Source organism: Anopheles funestus, chromosome 2RL, assembly GCF_943734845.2.
Source record: "Anopheles funestus chromosome 2RL, idAnoFuneDA-416_04, whole genome shotgun sequence".
Lineage (NCBI taxonomy): Eukaryota > Metazoa > Arthropoda > Insecta > Diptera > Culicidae > Anopheles > Anopheles funestus.
This window is the reverse complement of record NC_064598.1, coordinates 14,452,871-14,474,262: the sequence shown is the minus strand read 5'-3', so window position 1 is coordinate 14,474,262 and position 21,392 is coordinate 14,452,871. Positions and strand designations below refer to the sequence as shown.

At 43.5% G+C, this 21,392-nt stretch overlaps 2 protein-coding genes across 2 annotated transcripts; one reads left to right on the top strand and one right to left on the bottom strand.

Annotated features, from left to right (window-relative positions):
* Positions 1-70: 70 nt before the first annotated feature.
* LOC125765002 (glucose dehydrogenase [FAD, quinone]-like) lies at positions 71-11,730 on the bottom strand. Its single transcript, XM_049429818.1, has 5 exons — positions 11,262-11,730; positions 3,129-3,444; positions 1,162-2,061; positions 658-1,094; positions 71-583 (listed from the first exon to the last, which is right to left on the bottom strand). Exons 1-5 carry the CDS (start codon positions 11,283-11,285, stop codon positions 377-379), a joined length of 1,884 nt encoding a protein of 627 aa, XP_049285775.1. The 5' UTR covers positions 11,286-11,730; the 3' UTR covers positions 71-376.
* Positions 11,731-17,110: 5,380 nt separating this feature from the next.
* On the top strand, positions 17,111-21,272 carry LOC125765201 (glucose dehydrogenase [FAD, quinone]-like). The gene is made up of 4 exons (XM_049430118.1): positions 17,111-17,659; positions 18,848-19,208; positions 19,279-19,579; positions 19,914-21,272. The coding sequence occupies exons 2-4, from the start codon at positions 18,848-18,850 to the stop codon at positions 21,136-21,138; spliced, it is 1,887 nt and encodes a 628-aa protein (XP_049286075.1). The 5' UTR covers positions 17,111-17,659; the 3' UTR covers positions 21,139-21,272.
* The last annotated feature ends 120 nt before the right edge of the window (positions 21,273-21,392 follow it).

The window sequence follows — 21,392 nt, the reverse complement described above, 5'->3', positions numbered from 1 at the left end:
CGGAACGGAAAAAGCCGACGATCGCCTTACACAAATAAACGGCGTACTGGTTCCGCGCCAGAAGTAACGATTTGTTTACAATATTACAGTCTCTTTATTTCGCTAAATTCTACACCGTCGCTCGGTTGGAGCAAACTCTTTCATAGGAAGAGAAGAAAGTACATTAGAAGGAGCCGGAAAGCTGAAGCTGATGATCGAACGTATGGCTTCTATTAAAGAAGTGCACGGATAGCAAAATCGGGATGAGATTGGTCGTCGTACACTGTACTGTGATCACCTGAGCTGGTGACTGAGATGACTAGAGAAGGGTAAAGACTTTAACGACCATCCGAGGCACTCGGATTCGGATGGCATACAGAAGACAAGCGGACGATCTTCAACGAATTTCGTTGGCCCAGAAATCTTTCACCATGTCGGCTGCTTTCTCTCCGATCATGAACACCACCGCGTTGGTGTGTGACGCTGGAATTGTGGGAATGATCGATGCATCGACAACGCGCAAACCCTGTATACCGTACACCTGTAATTGGGCGTTGACGACCGCTTCCGGATCGGTGGCTGGTCCCATCTTACACGTACCACACTGTCGATAATAAAGAACACAAGTTACAGTTCATAGGAGTTTGGCTCAAACTATGCAGCGTGGCCATTGCCTACCTGATGTTGTAATGTGCTACCGACTCTTCTAATGGCACACTCCCAGTACTCATCGCTTCGGAACCGATGCTCCTCACAGCCATAAAACGGTGTACTATGTAATCGTGCTCCGACGCCGCGGAAACTACGCGACTCGATCAGATCCACCGTCAGTTTGACACCTTCCCGCAGCACCACGAGATCGTCATAATCGGCGTAAAAGTTACCTTCCATGCGTGGCCAATGGAACGGGTTGGCACTCTTCAGATAGATTCGTCCACGGCTTTTCGGACGCATGAGAATTGGGGAGACAGAAAACGCGTGCTTCCCAAGTATCGTTCCATACGTGTTATGATAGAACTCGTCCGTTATTCCAATCGTTGCCCGTAACGATCCGGATTCATCGTTGTTGTAGGCTCCCGTACCCATCACCAGCTCAATATCCGGATAGTCTGAAGCTGATGAGAAGAGAAGAAAGATATAGAGATGGAACCTTACAACAGTCATTCAGAGCGCTACACTTACGGTTAAAGCTGGTGTTTGTCTTTACGAAGGCAACACCTTCGGCACCGCCGGGAGACGTGAATGGACCACGTCCGTTCATCATATAATCAAGAATGTACCGCGGAGCGCGCATATCTTGTTCCCGTACAGTCACCGGTCGACTGACTGGGAAGACTAACCCGGGCAGATTCAGATGATCCTGTAGGTTGTACCCAACCGGAAGATCCTGCACCAAAGGAATGCCGATATCCTTCAGATGATCTTTCGGTCCCACCCCAGACAGCATCAGTAGCTGTGGAGAAGCAATAGCACCGGCCGCCAAGATGACTTCCTTTCGTGCACGGATCACATAACGTCGCCGGCGCTTCATGAACTCCACACCGTACGCCAGCTTCGTTACTGGATCGATCAGTATTTTAGTCACTCGGGAGTACATCGAAATGTCCAAATTTGGTCGACGGGCGGCTGGTGCAAGGTAAGCCTTCGCTGCACTACATCGACGACCTCTACGCATTGTGGCTTGTGCCTTGCCGAACCCGAGCTGTATTTCGCCATTAGGATCTGTCTCCATATAGCCCAGTTCACGTCCTGCAGCGATAAAGTGCTTCAAGAGTGGTGTCTCAAACGATGACTCCTCCACGTCGACCGGACCTGCCGTAGAGCGGTACGGTGAGTTACGCAGTTCGGGAATTTGCACACGTTCCGACTTCTTGAAGTAGTCCAGCACATCGCGAAAGCCCCATCCTGGATTGCCCGCCTCTTTCCAACCGTCGTAATCCTTCCGATGTCCTCTTGTGTAGATGAGGAAGTTTATAAGACTCGTACCGCCGAGACCGCGCCCTTTAGGCCAGTTACAAACACCTCCCTTTAAACCCAAACAGGCACCCTTCATAGGATCGGCTTTGTAGCCCCAATTATATCCTGAAAGGGAATAGTTTAAGGACATTGTGACTTCTTCAAAACTTGTGCTTCATTAGTTCGTTGCATACTCCACTTTGCTATAACTACGTTTTGTAACGAGTTCTACAACTATGTTGATTTTCTATAGATTTTTCGACTACGCCAGTGTTGTGGCTTGCATTGTTGCATGATCTCACAGGATCTTCTTTCAAGGTCATTCACCACATCTGTTTCTTTGTTTTTTTACTCACCATTGAATTGCAATGTACCTTGTCATTGAAGGGTTTCCCTTTGAAAAGCTTCAATGAAGCTTACGCAGAGCGCTACAACTGCACGCCGTGCGCTTGCGCATTGAATGCGCAAGACACGAACAGGCACAAAACAACAACCCTTTATGTTGTACGCGTATGAAAGAGATGCGCCATGTTGCGTACCGGAAAGGGAGGGTATTCCGCGAAACGTGAGTTTCTAAAGAAGGGGCATTTATTTTTAGAAACCGGACCCCGTTCGTTAAATATCGCTAGAAGTGAAACGGTCAATGAGGTGTATATATAGGAGTTCCACCGCACATCCCATTAGAGTAGTCTGCTGTTCTCATGGTTTAAAGGGGGGAGTTACCTTACACAACTCACAAACATATAGCGGTACATGTCGTATTAACTATATAAAAACCTGTTATCAATACAGTCTAATAAAATCTCTCTCCACAGAGAACAACAACTCCAAACCGAAAAAAATTGAAACGAAACTCAAAACAGCTCGCATCTAACTGCGGTCCTGAATGGAAAAACAAATGCCTACCCACAAACGTATGGCTGGAATAATTTCAAGTAATAAGTTCGTTACGAGAAAAAATCTATGACCAGAGGATAGATACGACTACTTTTTTGCCACTATCGCTTTCAGTTGGTGCATAGAAATGGGGTCTTCATACTAGATACGATCACTCGATCGTTTCATTCTGTAAGAATCGACTGGAAGATCTTCACAACAGTAGAGAATCTTCTTTTTATAATTTCGGATCAATTCGATGAAATTAATCAACAAACGCAAGTTTATTATCAAACCAAACGCCAAGCCCACCGTACCTGTAATGCTGGTAAGACCCGCGGTAAGTGGTACCTCTGTCAGCATGTTGCCTTCCTTGCCCGCCTCAAGCAACAGCACATTCCACTCGCGCATTTCCGACAAACGGTTCGCCATGACGGACCCACCAGAACCGGCACCAATGATGATGAAATCGTACTCCTTGCGGTAAACGGTCGTGTCCGGAATGCGCGGTGTTCCATTATTAAACAGGACGCTCGTTTCATCAAACAGTCTTTGGAAGAAGGTATCTTGTTGCATGGTCACGCTACAGCGTGTTGCGACAACAAGAACCAGCAGTACCATCGAAGCTGGTGACTGTTGAAAGTAGATAAATAGAAAGATATTTTTATAATATAAATGTATAATAATAAATGTTCAAAACGGCATCAAACATGCATAAGATGGCGTCATTACTAACATCAAACGACATCGATGTGAATGACGGTGCCGGCATATTGACCGTGAAAAATTGTAATCAAACCCAAACGAGAGGGTGGACTCAGGAAATGGAAATAGAAACCTTTTGGCTCGAAACGATCTTCGGTTGACAACGGAAATTTACATTCACAAACGATGGTAAATCGTGTCATCAATAAAGGCCCTTATGTTGACCTTACGCTTGACCACCGTTTTTGAAGGGTATTAATATTAAAGTCCATTAACGATTTATCAAACGTCCTTCCGAACGCACACGCCATTTTGTTCGGTGGCCTTTTGCTGCCACAAACGTAACAGTATCTTCTTCAAACTGTATCAAGGAGAACCGCCCCAAAAGTGACCCTTCATTGTTGATTACGGACGCTCGAAGAAGAATAGCTAACCTACATGGGAAACCGTTAGTGCCCAAAAGACCTTGAACGATTTTACGGTGAGAGTGAACTGTATTGAGAAAGGGATGTAGCTTTGCCGCTGGCTAATTTAACGAATTACGAATTTAATAACGAAGCGATCTTTCATGTACATGCTAACTTTTACCTTGCTGTAGCTAATATGCCCAATAAAATAACATCCTAACGTATTGAGTCTAGAAAGGCATATCGGTTTAATTTAGCACAGTTTTATTGCCATTTTTCAATGAACCAATCTCTTTCTTCTATCAAATGAAGTATTACTTGTAATTACTGTAATTATAATTGAACATTAATCTGCATGAAGATGCTACCAAGTGGTAGAAAACTAAGAAGATTGATAAAAATTAGGGGGAAATTTGTTTCACTTTAAAAACGAGAAAACGTAATAGAACGAAGAAAGAAAGATATCAAGTTGTAAAACGCACCTAATAAACGATTTATCGGCGGAGCTTTAAATGAATTGAATTAATCATTGAAGGCGTGTGAAATTCGAGCAACTTTAGCATATTTTTCCACATGGTCAATTGGTCCAAAAAAAACCGAGACTCCATTTCGCCACTAGGTCAACGTAACCAACACACCTTGAACTTACTTCGCAATAGGATAGCTGATATCAAATACGCACGCATCGTTGCTGACTAATGCCTTATGTTATTATATAACTTTTTTTTCGAAATATTTTGACACAAATAAACAAAAAAAAAAATCGAAAACACCCGAACGTCGTTACTGCTGAATTATTCATACAATTTGTGTCGTTTTGAATTTTGAACCAAACGAAGCTAATACAATTCTTCTAGTTGGGATACTCTAATTTTAGTTACAAACAAAACTAAACTTGTCAGATCAACATGTGAGAAAGCAAAACCAAACTAGTAAAGGGGGTGATTTTTTAATTGATCGGTTATCGAGTAAATTTGCTTACGGACGCTAATTAGCTTTGCCAACACACGGACGGGGTGCTTACGGTAAGGTACCACCCGGTCAAAGCCCGGTGCTGTGGTTCATCCCTTCTCACCTACCCCTTGGGGTGAAGGAAATGAATCATTACTACCAGTTTGACAGCTCCGGCCTTGACCGTCACTGTTACCGGCGTTACGCCTCGAAGATGACGAAGCAGTTAGCTTTTCGGTAGCCAGCGGCAAGCATGTGAATGAGTGTTGCATTTTAGCACAGATGTTGGTTTTTTTTTGGCACAAACAAATTAAGAGATGTTCTGCCATAAATGAAGCTTATTAGAAGAGCTGTCGTGGGGTTTTTTTTTTTGTTTTATTTTCAAGCATATATTTACCCACAAATCATGTAGTAATTCAAATGAATTGTTGAACTATGCGACTGTGTTTGGAAGACACTTACATAACCTGAGGGCAAATAAAACTAATCAAACCTGGATAATAACGGATCAGAATAAATGGCTTTGCGTCACATACATTAATAACCCCCCGCCTCGTACCGGCTAATAATTTCTCGTGCAAAAAACCGTTGTCTACACCTAAAGGATACCTTTGGGGTATGCCTTTCGCGACATTAAGATGTCGCCATAATCATAACGCCCTGTCACCCGGGGCACGGTGTACTCGCACGTACGCCATGCAAAACGCGCGCACATAAATTATACCACCGTACACACACACACAGGCCCTAACGAATGTCCTCCCGTATCAGCCTAATTATCTACCCCCTAGCCGTGGCTAGTTCGGCGGGGGAAATTATCATCGATGTGGATCGGTGTTACAGACCGTTGAGGTTTCCTTCTAGACGCGTGGTTTCCGACTGTACCGACCGAGCGCAAGAAGCACGATCGATTGGGGCCCGGTTATAAAACGAAGCACGCATATTTAATGTCGGATGTTAGCAAACATTTAAAGCGAAAGCCACAAACACATGTCCGAACGGTGAGGTTTTGCTTAGAATTAATTTTGGTTTAATTGTACCTTTACCGACAGGCAGCTAAACGATCACGGAGCGTCCACAAAAAAGTGATGCCAATTGTGCATAAACATTCCTCAACCGGCGATTAAAACGCACCTGACGGGATTCCATTTTGCGTCAAACAGTTACGATTTGCTGACGTCTGTAGTATTTGATTCACAGGAAGGAAGGCTTTATCTTGAGGAATATCTCACGTCTTTTGGGCTTCATCCTCCCAAAAACGTAAACTTCAAACACAAAAATACCCCCCAAACGGTATTGAACTGCGTCAGTATTCCGACTAAAGTTCCAGTTTTATAATTCTTCCCCCAGGGGCTTTTGACGTTAATCTCACCAGGGTGTTCTTTCGCAAATGAAAGAAATACACACAAACCTGTTTTTAAACCTTTTTCACACAGTCCCATCTGCTCGTCCCGTTCGGAACACGATCCAATGAAATGGAAATCGGGATTTTGACAGGAATGTTTTGTAGTCAAATTAATGCAAATTGATGATGAATTAACTACGTCACGGTTTATCCAGTTTGCACCACCGTCAGCAGGTGTGAAACGAAATAGAATATTGACATGTTTGTACGAAATAAAAATCTATTTGTGTTAAATACAGGAATATTTATGAGTTATGAATAATTTAAGATTTGGATTTGCTTTGCTAATTCTTTTTTTAAATCGTTTCAGTAGTAGATTCATCCCTTCGATCTCACCGCTTGCTCACGTCCAGCTTCTTTCTATGGATATACCATTTTGCAAAAGGAAAAGTTAATTACACCTCATTAGACTATTCCTACCGGCTATGAACCAAATTCATGTTCTAATATAGCCATTAGTACCAGAGTCCAGCATGTGCAGGGTTCGACTGTCCAGTTAAGGGTAACTCGGACCAAAGCCAGTAATTAGGCACGACAGACCAAGACCTGAACTTTAAAACGTTTGAGCCGATAAATTATCTTTTGAAATAAATGATTCAAAACCTCATTTTCCAAAACAAACCCATGGAATAATTATCACATATCCACCGCATTATACAAAAGAAAGAAAGATGTCCAAAAGATTCAAATTGTAACGAATTATTTTACCAAGCAGTGGCATTGCATCATCGCTACGGTTTACTGATATTTACGATCAGTTCGATATAAACCTTTTTTTCACTCATACTAAAGCTGTAAAGCTCCCCAAAACACTTTACATATTATCCGAACCCCAAAAAAATGCTTTAAGGCACGATCAATGATAAGCTTAATGAATCTTAGTGAGCGCCGAATTTCCTGCGGCAGTAGGTTATTGAATGAATTCAACACCGACACCGAGCTAATGCCGGGTGTCTTTTCCTGCAACAAAGCTAGATGGACCTTGCCCTTCATTCGGTTGATAAACATCTTCCATCCAAATGTAACACGGTTCTACTACAATATCTATCCCTCCTTAAAAGCGCATTCTAGTGATCAAACGAAAACTTATGATATCGTGCCGTATGACCTTCCCCTTGGCTTTGTCACGTAGGCGACCGGTCAGCGGTGGACTGCGACTGGGCCCGACACGCTTACGGACCCGTGGTGCCTACGGAAAGAAATAAAAACACAGATGCATACTAAAGTAATCGAAGCTCATTTGTCACTATTTGCAGTACACTACGCACCGACGCACGTCTAAAATGTCTTTCGTTGGGGGTTTTGAAGGCCTACCCTCGAAACCTGTTTGTCCGTTGCTTCTCACCTGTCAGTGGGAAAAAATCGTTTCCTACATTAGAAATGCGTTACGTGTATGTTAAGAACCGTCGTTGGCTGAGAAACTGGACACGGAATGCATACGTATGCCAGTATGCAGTTTGATTGCATTTCGAATGCAGAACGTAACTTCAAGTAAGTGATGCTTTGTGATGTTGTGGTTCAGTTGAATTTTGTTCGACTAAGTGGAAATGTTCGCATCACACTATCTCAGCAAGCAAGGACCTTGATTGTGTGCATGATTAATCTTCTTGGAGTTGGGTCGTTTAAACATTACAACTATTAAACGCTCATAACAACGGTCCGACCAAAGGCTACCAAAGGTTACCAACGGTAGTTGCCGTTGACCATGGTCTGTTTGACCTGCTTAGCTTGTGAGGCGTCACAATAAATCAATCCCAACTGCCGATTTTGCGACACTGATTGCTGCAGACACAAATCCGATTGACAGCAAATCATCATCACTATCCCAAAGGGTGTGTGTGTGTGTGTGTGGGAAATTATTGCCCACGCCACACAATGTCGTCGGACATTTTTGGGCATTTTGTTTTTTCTTTTTTCGTCTTCTGCATCCAGACACTTTGGGAATCGGAAACCAGTTCAGTACAAACCTCAGCGTTCGCTGAGGTCGCAAGTTGGAATAACGGATTCAAGGTGATCAACGCCAGTTCCATCCCATTGCGCCATGCTGTACGATGCAAAAAGCAACGAGTGCACATTGCCACCTTCATTCTAGGTCAGGAAAAAAAACGGAGCAAACTAGTGAGAGTAAGACGGATGAAAGTAAAACCCCTCCAAGGAGGTTGGAAAGAGATCTCTCGTTGACCATTCTTTCCTTCTCGGGGTTTGCAACAAAATGCACTAGCAAAACACGCTCAAGGTAAATACAAGTCAGCTCAAGTCACTTGTATGATGCATTCCGTCCCATTGGTAAAGACATTACAGCTGCATTTCAGGTGAAGGTATCTTCTTCTGCTTTTTGGGACATGCATCGCAATTTTCGTACTGGCGTCAAGTGAATGTGTTTCAAATGAATCAAAATTGCAACTCTCGACATAACCTTCTCAAAGGTAGTAAAGAGCAAATAGTCGATACTTTCGATTGATCGCCTTCGTCTGGCAGTTTCCTGAGACGGAAACCAATTATATGCAAATGTTGCTCCACTTATCGATTTGGAAGTCATTTGAATTGAAAGAGCTTTACATGAAAAAAAACGTACACTTTATACGAGTGATCATAATGAGGCAATAGCGATCGCGTACGATCGACTCGTAGAAAGAAAGTAAACAAAACCAAAGTCATGTGCGATTCTTCGCGGATCGGTATTAGCTATTAGATCGCTAGCGTACCACTACCAAATATCGCAACTTCATTTCGGAGGTCCGGTAACCTTCAAAACCCGTTGCTCCAAAATTGGCACAAAATGCACACCGACTGTTTCCGGCAGGTCAGTTTTTTTCTTTACTTTTGTTTTTTTTTTTTTGGTTTTTGTTTAGCTGCGTCTGCTTCCTAATGCAAACTCACAAAAGACCTCCGGCCAAGTTCAGTTTGGCGCAGATGTTTTTTTTTCGTTTTCCTCTTTGGATAATGACGCAGCCTAATGGAATAGAAACAGTTTCGTGTCAGTTTTATTTCCCCCCGAGGGCGAAGGTGGATAAATTAATATTCGTGAAAATAAAAGCAGAAATGGCGATCGATCACTTATGTCATTCGTGTTTAACCAATTATTTAAAATCCAATTAAATGGGGAAGTTGGTTTTGGAAATGTTTCCCCAACAAACAAACAAACAAAGAAACAAAAAAGCAGTAGAACAGGAAAATTAATTACAATCCCTATAATTGTTATTTCGTGTCCGAGCAAACTGTTTTGATAGTATCTATTTTGGAGGATCTAATTCAATTAATTTCTTCCGCGATAACTCAAACGGTTTCTTTTTTTTCAGTCAGACAAATATGAATATCATCTCCGGCGGTGTTGTGCCCATCGGCACAATTTGTTCTCTTTATAAGAGGTCCCACTTAACACAGCACTAAACTTAACCATCTTCAGTGTTTCCACCTTCGGTTAATGAAACCTCCAATGTTAAGTAAGCGCTCCACTCTTAGCGGTCCACCAGCTACTTTATCACACTTTACGCCACGGGTACACGACGATGAATTTCTTCAAAGACTTCACGGACCTCTTCGGCTCCATCGCGCACTAGGCGAGCACAATGTTGGCCGATTCACATCGATTGATGTCGCAGCATAAATTTTCTCCCAAAAACACCACCGTTACGACAGCGGCCACGTTTTCTTTGGCTTCATTTTTGCTCTTTCCGCCCCTTTATCTTTGTGCCTCTGCCCCCCCGAAACTGCGATCCGTTTCAAGGTTAGGTCCAGCGTGCCGGGCGAAAACCAGACCGATGGTTTGTTTTCCCTAGCGACTATTAGAGCCGTCAAATGGTGAAGCGTTTTGTTGTTATGCTGTGCCTTTGACTGACACACGGCAATGAGAGATGAAATTTTAAGCAAAGGTAAACAGTCACAGTTATTCATTCGCGTACCGGACACCTCATGCCTGGTAGATAATTTGCATCGTCCATTAGTGACCTCACAGCACACAACATATGCGACACATCGGGGCGAGATGAGCTATCGCCATATTGACATCGTGTCATCTTCAAATGACATTCCAAATGTGAAGGAAAACTGGCAACAATACTACACTGATTGCAATTAACTCCTTCACAATTGATTCATTTTACACGCCCGATATCAACGGTACGGTGTGTTTGGGGTTTTGTAATATTAATATTTTGTGCACCAAGTACACCTTCACTGTGACATTCGATCGTACTTGAAGCGGATCGTATTATATAATCGAGCCGGGATGTGCAAAAATTAACATCCCAATTAGCACATTGCTCCAGGCGATGCGTTCTATCCAGAATAGTAATGACGTTGCATTACACACCTTCGTCTGTAACTGTAGTGACTTCAATGGCACAAGAACTTTACACATCACAACAGCGATGTGCCACTTTGAAGCGTTATTTTTGATTTCGATTCTGCATCTTCTGATGCAATACAGTTGAAAAGGGAACTCTCAAACGAAAGCATTGCCAAAACATATCAAATGCAACTGAATTAAAACTTTTCGCAAAGTCGACCCTTCTTGCATTTACTAACACACGATTAAGTTTCCAAACACTTTTACTTCATATCAAAAACCCGAGACTTCGTGCTAACTGACTTTCATCGTGCCTATAGCGATCGCAACAAATGTTCCAGCAATCGGTCAATGGATCACTTTGCGTGTTGCTACCAGTGGCACTTTGCCGCAACCCTATGTCAAGGCAATGTTCTTTGCCTTTACGCATGAGAGAACGCGCGTAAAGGTGTGTTTGCCTGAATGCGGAATCACTGGCAGCCGCCCCTGAGTGGGTCTAAGCGTGGCAGGAAAGAGTAGGCTTGTTTTAGAATCAAATAGAAAACAAAAGTGTGTCTACAAATGTTAAGAATCTATTATTAAACTAAACGCCTTCTGAGTGATCACATAAACACGCACATATAATTGTAAATTAGATATACTAAAATTGAATTATTAATGAAAAATGTTTAACACGTAATTTCCGTATCCGTACCATTTTTACAGCAAATTCTTTCATCTGTGTTTTTTTTTTGTTCAATGAAGAAGCTTTAGTGAAACTCTTCTCAATTATTACAGGTGCGCTTTTCGTCACTTTCCGTTCGATATTTCACAGCTGATGTAACACTATCATATCAGTTGATTCTAAAAATGTAACCAACCATTTCACAACTCTACATCACACTTCGTCGCACTGTGTATAAACACTTTCTACACACATTTGCTTTCGATAAGTAACGTTTTTTTTAACTTTCTTATAAAACGCAAATAAACATATAATAACGATCACTTAGTTTGCACGCTAAAACCTTTAATGCGAAACTGCCCACTACAAGATCAGTCAACTTTTGCAAGACCGAACTGAAAAAGGTCCTGTTCACGGCGCACCGCTATCACTAAATGGTGTTCGCAGATTTCTTAGCACAGTAACGCACCGGTTTCCGCGTGGTCGTCGGCAGCACGATCGAAGATACATGTTTAACCCCCTTCGAAATGTTGCACGCTATCGGCTGTGTTACGTTGGTAGTACTAGGCAGGGGTTTTCAACGCCAAGTGCTTTCGGTTACTTAAAGTACTTTTCCTTTTTTAGTGACCAAAAAGTCATTCCATACCAAAACTGTAAATCGCGTCACCAAAGAACAAACATCAAAACTTGCCCAATATTTCATGGATTGTATCTAAGGTAACGATTGGAAGGTCTAAAACATTACAGGATTAACTACTTAACTAAGAGATTTACACCCAGTCAGTACAGGACATTACTATGGAAGCTAATACTCACATATTTGTCAAAGATCTTTCCAAGTTTATGACTAGAAAAATATGGCGATTGAGGTTGTAGTATCACATAAGAAGAAGAAAAATAAAATCTTCCTGTAAAAATCTCAACTATTTAAGTTTTTTTGTCTTTATGAATTCTTCTACATAAATTGCTCGACAAAAACAGTAAAACTGGGGCGGCCCGGTGGTACATGTGAAAAACGGCGCCCGTCCACACGGCAGGACCGGGTTCAAATCCCATCCGGACCGTCCCCCCGTAGCATGGACTGACTATCCTGCTACGTGGTAAAATAATTCTTGATACGGCCAGGCCGTTCTAACCGAGCAAAAAAAAACACTAAAACTCAGCAATACTTTATATAAGACATATGGATGGTCTTTTACCGATCATTAACAGTATAGTAAAATATATATTTTTTTAAAATGATACAAATATATGTAGAAAGCCGATAACTTGAGCATCCCTGCGAAAAAGAACTGCGCGGGAAACCACTTTATGTTGCGCTACATGCTCCATGCGTTCGGTGGGTGTTTGCTCTGTCTGATACGCACTCTGCAACACGATCATAAACTTCAGACACGTTCGCACTCTGACGAGTATCCTGGGACGTGTAGTATGCAACGAACCTACGAGTACGTTCGGTAGCGTTGGGCGTTGGGCGTTGGGGCGTAACGTAGTGGCGCTTGCTTGTATGCAGCAATAACCAACTCAATTAGCACACCAAGGCTAGCCACCATCAGTTCGGTCGACCTCGTTGATGGTTAATCACAGATTTGTTATTATCACAACAAGCAGACGATCACTGGACAGGGTCAACAGTGGTTTAGTGATGGCTATCGCTTGATATGAATCACAATTTAACCACTATCAATCGACTTTACACATCCAAACCAATCCAAGCTTTCATGGAAAAAGAGTTTCCATTTGTGCAAAAAAAATATGCCTAGCGTCATTCCATAATCAATTGTTTGCTGTGAGATAGTTTAAGTAATCGTTACGCCGGGTTTAAGTGCCGGCTTATTACGCGCAATTTAGCCCCATTTACGAGGCAATATGGAGCAGTCGAGCAGCAGCAAACAGCAACAAAACAAAACCATCTATTCTTGCGTTCTAACAATTTTGCTTCACGTTGGACATATTTTATGCTTTTCTTGCTTGCAAAGGACAAACCAATCTTTGTGATGCTTTGAATAAGCCCGCCGGTTTTTGAATGGTTTGCACTCTGAGCGAAATGGCGAGATGTGCACTGCCGTCGGTATCATGAACCCTCGAAAGTAGGGCAGCCACTAATGCAATTATACCACTTGACCACCATTCATGAGAAAACCATCAGCATCGATCATTAGTTTGAAGGTGAAAAGCTTAGACTTGTTGGATAAATCACAGGAAAACGATAAGCGATTCGACGAGGATCATGGGAAAAGCGACGACATCCAAACAGTGTAAGCTTGACTGATTTCACCCGCACGTAGCCGAATGCATTCATTGCGTAGCTTTATGCAATCGAGACGATTTCAAGAGCCGTTTGTCGCAAGTTGTGGTTAAATTAACGCAGAAATGTCACGTGTCGGTGAGTTTGTTGTTTGATAAAGCGCATTTTTTCTTTTCTTTTGTACATAACATACATGGTATATGGGTTAAGATTTTTAATTCCAGCTACGAAAGTAACACAATGACCAGCGGTAATCACACACCCCACAGGAACGGTATGTATTGCACAACAAATCAACTGAATAGAATAATGCCGGTAGCCTCATTCGATCGATCAATCAACAAAAAGGTAACTGTTACGAATAAATAAACTCATTTCTCTCTTCCGTGCACAACATTCCATGCGTATTTCCAAAAAAGGGCAATCAGAAACGATGGGATGGGATGCGGAAAAATTGAAAAGACATCTCGATGCGTCCCATTTACCAGTTGCGTATCGATAATTTGTCATTCGTGCAAAATCGGTACCAAAATTGGGCACCGATCGGCTGTAGTGTTTATTTTGCAAGGAAGTGACATAATTTGCGCTGACTCTACTGAGCCGATCAGGATGCAAGATCGGCAACAAAAGTGTTGATGAGTCGCCGCTAAACTCTTTTGTGATAGTATTATGGTTGAAGGTGCATTCGATCACAGAACTGCACGGGTTATGCCGGGTGGGCCCTGTTCGTGTAGAGATTTTTTTACATGTCATCGTCACTGTTTACCTTGCAATGACTCCTTGTGAATATTGCTAGTTGCTGTTTTTTTCTCTCTTTGGTCTCTTACATGGATAATGCCTGATGTATACACCATACATAAGTGGCATACGTGCATGGCACAACACGTCAAGGATAACCTGATCGACCGTTGGTGATGAAAACGAAAAAAAAACATCGTTAAAACCTTCGATCGATCCTTCCATCGCTGGAACGGTATTATCGATCGAATGAAACCGCAATATAACTGAACTTGTTCTATTTTTAACTCACTGTAATATGTTATGATCGAGAAGAATAGCTGTACTAGATGGTATTTGTAAGCGAAAGATCATTTTTGGAATAACGGTAGTATTAACAGTAAGCAAGAGCTGCTTAAAATCGACCGATAAACTGCGGTGGATAAGGGCGTCGTATGGTATGAATGTTAACGCATGGTTTTATCACAATCTCGGCCAGAGTTCAAATCTCAATTACACCACCTCTCCTCAGCTCTCATACATGGGAGAGAAAGAGAGAAAGCCTGTTTTTCCGACTATGGATAAAACTTTTAAGGTCCACTACTGATTGACACGAGCAGCAGTAAAAGGTGTGAGGAGGAGTGTGTGTTAGACAGACAGACCATAACCATCGACCTACTACTACAGCAGTACAAACCAATAAGAAGATAAAGAAGAAATTCGATAAGCAGGCAGCACAGATGTTTGTTGTCGGCAGTCGCGTGCACTACAACACGTAGCCCTTTTTACTTCGTCTAAACGATCCCTTACTTACTGTTGCGGTCAATGCACTGTTCTTTCTTATGTTGTGGGAACTCCTTCAAGATATTTCCCTTCAGCTTACGAGAGCGTGCCACGCGTTCCAAGGAAGTTGTTCTCCCCTGGTCACATCACACAAACAGAACCGAGGTATGCCGACAAGACCAAAAACATTACCAAAATATTATAACTTTTACCAATTCTCGGCTGCTGATATCAATAAAGGTAACGAACGACAATAAAAAGAGGACAAACACGATCGAGCAGCGGCGGTTTAAAACAATATGATAAACCCGTTCTCCACCCTTTCATGTTCAGTGCCACTTTTTTTGGTAAAAAGGCAACAACGCCACAGTATGACCTCCATTTTCAATCACACCCCACCTCCCTGGTCAACTGGTCCAAAAACCTTCGATTAAAGGGAAAGAAAATAAAGTTTAATTTCATTCGTTTTCCACCACAATACGTACATCCACGATGCATGATCACGTGCATTCCAAGGACAGCATACCGTTAAAGGGTACCTCGTGGGTCTTTGTTTTTGTAATGTTAGTATGACATTTTTATCTTTTTACTTTTACTTTTACCTACACCGTGTTCGGTTGTAGTTTTCGATTTCATCATTTTCCGTTAATCTTCACATGTGGGCGAAAGCAAATTATAAAAATATATAAAATATATCTACCAAATCGTTGGGATCCAACTTGTACTAGGACGCGAAAAACACAATAGCAACGGAAATTAAATCGGGACCATCAATGTGAAGTGTGTTACGATGCCAATTTTAATTATGTCAAGGCTGTATCTGGTTCTTTTTTTTCTTTTTCAAAATGTGAACCCGATATGCGTCTCGTATGAAGAAAGCCATCGACCCGAGAAGGACCGGTCTCAGTGAAAAGGAGAGTCCGATATCGCGACAGGTTTTTGTTTCCCCCGCATATATATATGCGATCTGTGTGGGGAATCTGAAAAAAAACGGCATACAAAATTGCTCTTTTCGCGAATGATGATCCTCAAAGCGAAAGCAAAAACTAGCCTAATCTTCTATGGAATTCTTTGCATCATCGCTTTAATGATCTCGATTTAGTGATATGTTGATTTTGGTTTCGGTTTAGGCAGGATTTATAAATCGTCTTTTTTGTCATAGCACTAACCGATCTTTGCCTGTGGGGATCTTTGTTTCGTCACTTTCTTTTCAATAGCGATATGCTAAAACTGACCAAGAAGTTGGCACATTTATATTTGTGTCACGCTTCTGAAGCGATGAAAAGTTCGTGGACAGCAGATTGTGGACAAAGCAGAACGAGGAGAGTTTATTGACTTTTGGGTTGTTTGGTATAAATTATCTGTAAAATAGTCACGTATTTAAGCGAATAGTTTAACTAATTTGTCAATAATTCACTCGTATCGTATGCAAGAATTCGAAATACTTGAGGTTCTAAAACGTGCAAGTGAGATCATAAGCATGCTTTACACTAAACGCTCATTGGCCGGTGTGGTGTAATCGATCGACCATGCTTGGAAACGATTGCAAGATGACCGAGAGGGCAACACCGAAACCGAAAGTCGACAAACCGGATCCGCCGATCTTGGACCGTAGATCGGATACCGCCCGCTCGTCGACATTCACTGGGTCGGTAGCGACGAACCTCTACTAATCGCCATCCATCCATCGCCGTAGCACATTCTAGCCCCTAATCGTCGAATGGTATGCAGGGTATTACAGTAAAGGAAGCGGTGGTGAGCTAGCTGAGAACTTGCTCGATGTAGGTCACAACGTTAAGTATGGTTACGTCCAGCGAACACGCATCGCAATCGCCGTTGCCGATTACAGCCAGATTGGTCCAACGTTCGACACAAGGCACCAGCAGCCAGTACCGGTCTCTCGGAAGTCTCGATCGCTGCCGTCACACGGTCCACTGCAGGTGTCCGTGTACAAACAAAACTATTTAGCGAACAGCTCGGCCCACCTGAACTTCACCTTCGCGTACGCCGTGTGTGTATGCAAAAATGGCCAAATGCGAAGAAAAACGGTTTTGCGAGCGCGGATCTCACATCACGATCGTGTGTGTAACTGATCATCGTCGATTTGAACAATTTGATGCGCATCGCAGGCCAGCATTGATACGCGAAACGCGCGTCAAGTACCTGTTCGAAACGGTTACACACCCAGCCTGTCCGTCGCTGTTTCGTTTCGCTGCCTTCCGATCAAGAACTTCGTCGACGACCGCACGGTGCAGATTGGTTGTGCCCGGCAAATACCGCTCGCGTACGGCGATCTGTCACGATCACGAGGACGCCTGAACCGTTCATCGGGTTTCGCCTGTCGCTCTTTTGGGCTCCCCACCGGATCAACGGCAAACAGTGCCACCTCTAGCGTTCGATGCCTGTTACTCGTCGCGTTAGTTTTTAGATGACTTTCGAAGCACACGTTTCTTCCCTCCCGAAACGAGCTTCTCGCGCATGGTGAGGTTGCATTAGGTGTTGGAGCAGTTTTTGATTAGTTGCATTTCGTTTCTGGCCGCGAATGGTAGTTTTTGGCCGAAGTGGATCTTGATCCTCGTACCGTTTGACGTGCACAACGCGTACATGACCTGTGTTGTGCGTGCAGTGCTGTGCTTAGAGTCTACGAGGACACACTCATCTGGTAACGCTAGCGTGGAACGTAAGTGCTTGCAAAGTGCAAAGTGCATCATGTTGTGCGTTCGTTAAACAATGAGCGTGTTCTAGCTAGGGCACAAATTATCAACACAAAGGAAACAGTGAAAAACATGTGACTTGTCATTTGTAAAACAATTGTTCAAGTATCGAGTGGGATAAAAGTGTTATGCGGCTTCAAAACTACTAATCTACCATTTAGAACTTGTCAGTAGTTTACAAGGTCACATATTACGATAAATGATCGCCATTTAACACAGAACTATAATTACCGAAGTTGATGGATTGCTAGTTCCACACCAAATGAGCCCTCCCGCAGCTTTAGTCAGAGGATCTACCTTCTAAATATTTCCAAACAGTGAAAAAGACTTGAGAATTCTTGATAGAATGGACTTGCGTGACGCGCGTAAGGACACACCAATTTTGACGGTTCCATTTTGCACGAAGCAATGGAACAAAAGTTTGAAATCATTTAAAGCTGAAGCATGATCTTCGACCGGTATGTAGGAAGGTTACCAATCTTTGGTCTTAATTCCTCTTTGTTTCAAATTCTTACCACGCAGTAATTACAACACGAAAACATCAAATTAGATGTCAAGCAGAAATAATGCATTGGATATAGCAACTACGCGGACGTGATCTTCAATTTACCACACCTCAACGTCCTGTTATAACCATAAACACCGATTTACTGCATGCTATAGGATGTCTAACGTGCAATTCACATGGCGCCCTTCGTTTTTTTTTCTTATAAATTCTTGATAGACACATCAATTGCTTCCTTATTGTCTTGCGCAATCGTGGCCATGTTCGTCTGCCAAACAAAACCCAGTACGGCACACATTCAGGCTAATCAAACGAACAAATCGATCATTCCGTCTTTGACGTTTTGTGCGGCTTTTTTCGCAATTGTCTATCGGGAAAAAAATACATTGCTTCTCTTTTTTATACTCTCAACATACGCCAAAAACCTTCACAAAGTTTTCAATTCCATTATTGCTATGTCCTCGGCAAAAAAACACCAAACATCGGATTCATAGAATGGTTAGGTGTTATGGGCTACAAAATTAGCATTAGAGAGACGAAAAAAACTGATTGTACATGCCACTGGCGATCTTTTGCGATCGTCAAACATTAAGATATCATCAATTTGTTCTTTGGCTCCAATCCGGTTCGGTTTAATTTCCCTCCACAGATGCTACGGACAGTAATGGTTGGCACGCGATGGTTCGCTCATCTGTTAATCGTGTTTTTACTCACGATCGGTCCTGTGCTCGGAAACCAACCTTCCACCGCATCGATCGTCTTCGAAAGTCTGTTCGATGAGCTGAGCTTACTGATGCGCACGGGCCCTAATGCATCCGTGCCGATACCGGAGACGAAGCGAATTCGAAAGGAGTACGACTTTGTCGTCATTGGCGCTGGTTCGGGCGGATCCGTCATGGCCAACCGTTTGAGCGAAGTTCCCGAATGGAGCGTACTGCTGCTGGAGGTAGGCAAGGAGGAAAACATTGTGTCGAACTTGCCACTAACGGCGGGACTGACAACGGCTACAGGTGAGGATATTCTGCAGCTCTTACCTCTCGTGCACCTCGTTTTGTTTAACCTTCTGCCTCATAATCACAGGGTACAGCTGGGGATACCGGTCAGATCCCATGCGTCATGCGTGCAAGGGTCTTGAGCAAGGTGTTTGTTATTGGCCGAAAGGACGCGGTTTGGGTGGTACGAGTCTGATCAACTTCTTGCTGTACGGTCGCGGTCATCAACGTGACTATGATGAATGGGAACAAGCGGGAAACTATGGCTGGGGATATCGTAACGTCCGGAAGTACTTCGAGAAGGCGGAAAAAATCAAAGGAAAGCGTGACAACCCTTACGGCTATCTGCACATAGAGGAGAGTTCATTTGAAACTCCGATGTTGAAGCGATAGGCTTCGTACACACGACGGCTCATGAGACGTCCACAAAAGCCGAAGTCATACAAAATTTCAAAAAAATTGGGTCCTGTCCTGGACGCGTCCACAAATCGCGAAGCGAAAGAGGGTTCGGGAATTATACCTGGGATCTTCTCGAAGTGAAAAAGGATTCTGAAATTATACCTGCGATCCGCATTAGAATACCACGTACGCTGCATTCGGGGTAGCACTCGGTAAAGCGTTGTTTTGCTTAAGCGTGCAGTAAGCATAGAGGGTTTGTTTCGGCTTTCTACGAAGTTACTTGTGGACGTGGGCAGGGCGTGGGCGTTACGTGTGTGCGCTCGCATACATCGAAGCCGGTAAAAGCTTCGGCTACCGACGTATCGATCCCAACGATCCAGTACAGCTTGGATTCTACAAAGCACAGGCCACCATGGTTAATGGCGAACGTTGCAGTGCGGCCCGTGCGTACCTGAAACCGGTCGCCTATCGATCCAATCTGGACATCTCGACACACTCGTGGGCTACCAGAATATTGATCGATCCCGTCACGAAGACCGCTTTTGGGGTGGAGTTTACCAAGAACAAGCGTACCTACACTGTGCGTGTACGGAAGGAAGTAATTCTGGCGGCTGGTGCAATAGCCTCTCCCCAGTTGCTGATGCTGTCCGGTGTGGGACCTCGTGAACATCTGCAGCAATTCGACATACCGGTAATCAAGGATCTGCGTGTGGGCTATAACCTGCAGGACCACCAAACGCTCTCAGGTTTGGTGTTCACTGTTAATCAGCCCGTAACCATTCGGGAGCAAGACATGCGCCGACCAGTTAACGTGCTTAGCTATCTGCTAGGACGTACTGGTCCCTTCACCGTGCCCGGTGGCGCAGAAGGCATCGCCTTCGTGAAGACGAATAACTCTCGCTCGCCGGCAGACTATCCAGATGTGGAGCTAGTGCTTGGAACGGGTGCAGTCAACAACGATGAATCAGGCGCACTACGCTACACATTCGGCATGACGCGAGAATTCTACGAACGATCGTTCGGTTCGGCCCGTGGTCAGCATGCATTCGGCATTGCACCTGTACTGATGCGTCCGAAAAGTCGTGGCCGGATATCGCTGAAGAGCCGCAATCCGTACCGATGGCCACACATGGAAGGTAACTTTTACGAACATCCCGACGATCTGGCCACGATGGTAGAGGGTATCAAGATGGCGGTACGTATCGGTGAGTCCGACAGCTTTGCCTCGTACGGTGCGAAGCTGCTCCGTACACCCTTCTATGGCTGTGAGAAGCATCGTTTCCAATCAGACGACTATTGGCGCTGTTGCTTGCGGCAGGTTGGTGCCAGCATTCAGCACCAGTCGGGAACGTGCAAGATGGGCCCGGCAAGCGATCCGGATGCGGTTGTCGATCCAGAACTGCGAGTGCACGGCGTGAATGGATTGCGCGTGGTGGATGCTTCCATCTTCCCGATCATACCGTCCGCACATACGAATGGTGTTGTTATAATGGTCGGGGAAAAGGCGGCCGATATGGTGAAAGATTACTGGAACAATCAAATTCACTAAACAGAAGAAAAGCTCGACGTTTTAAACACGTCCAATTAACTAGTCATACTGGGTACAGATTAATATGTAAGTAAAAAAAATAGTATCGAATGTAGAATATATTACCTGATTCAATTAAAAATAAACGTTTATTAAAGAGACATTAAAATAGGTTCAACTATCTTTAAAATATTGAATTTCCCACGGCTATTCCGGAGATTATCGAATGCTTCACTTTCTTTGCTTGGTCTTGTTGAGAATTAAACCAAAGCCTT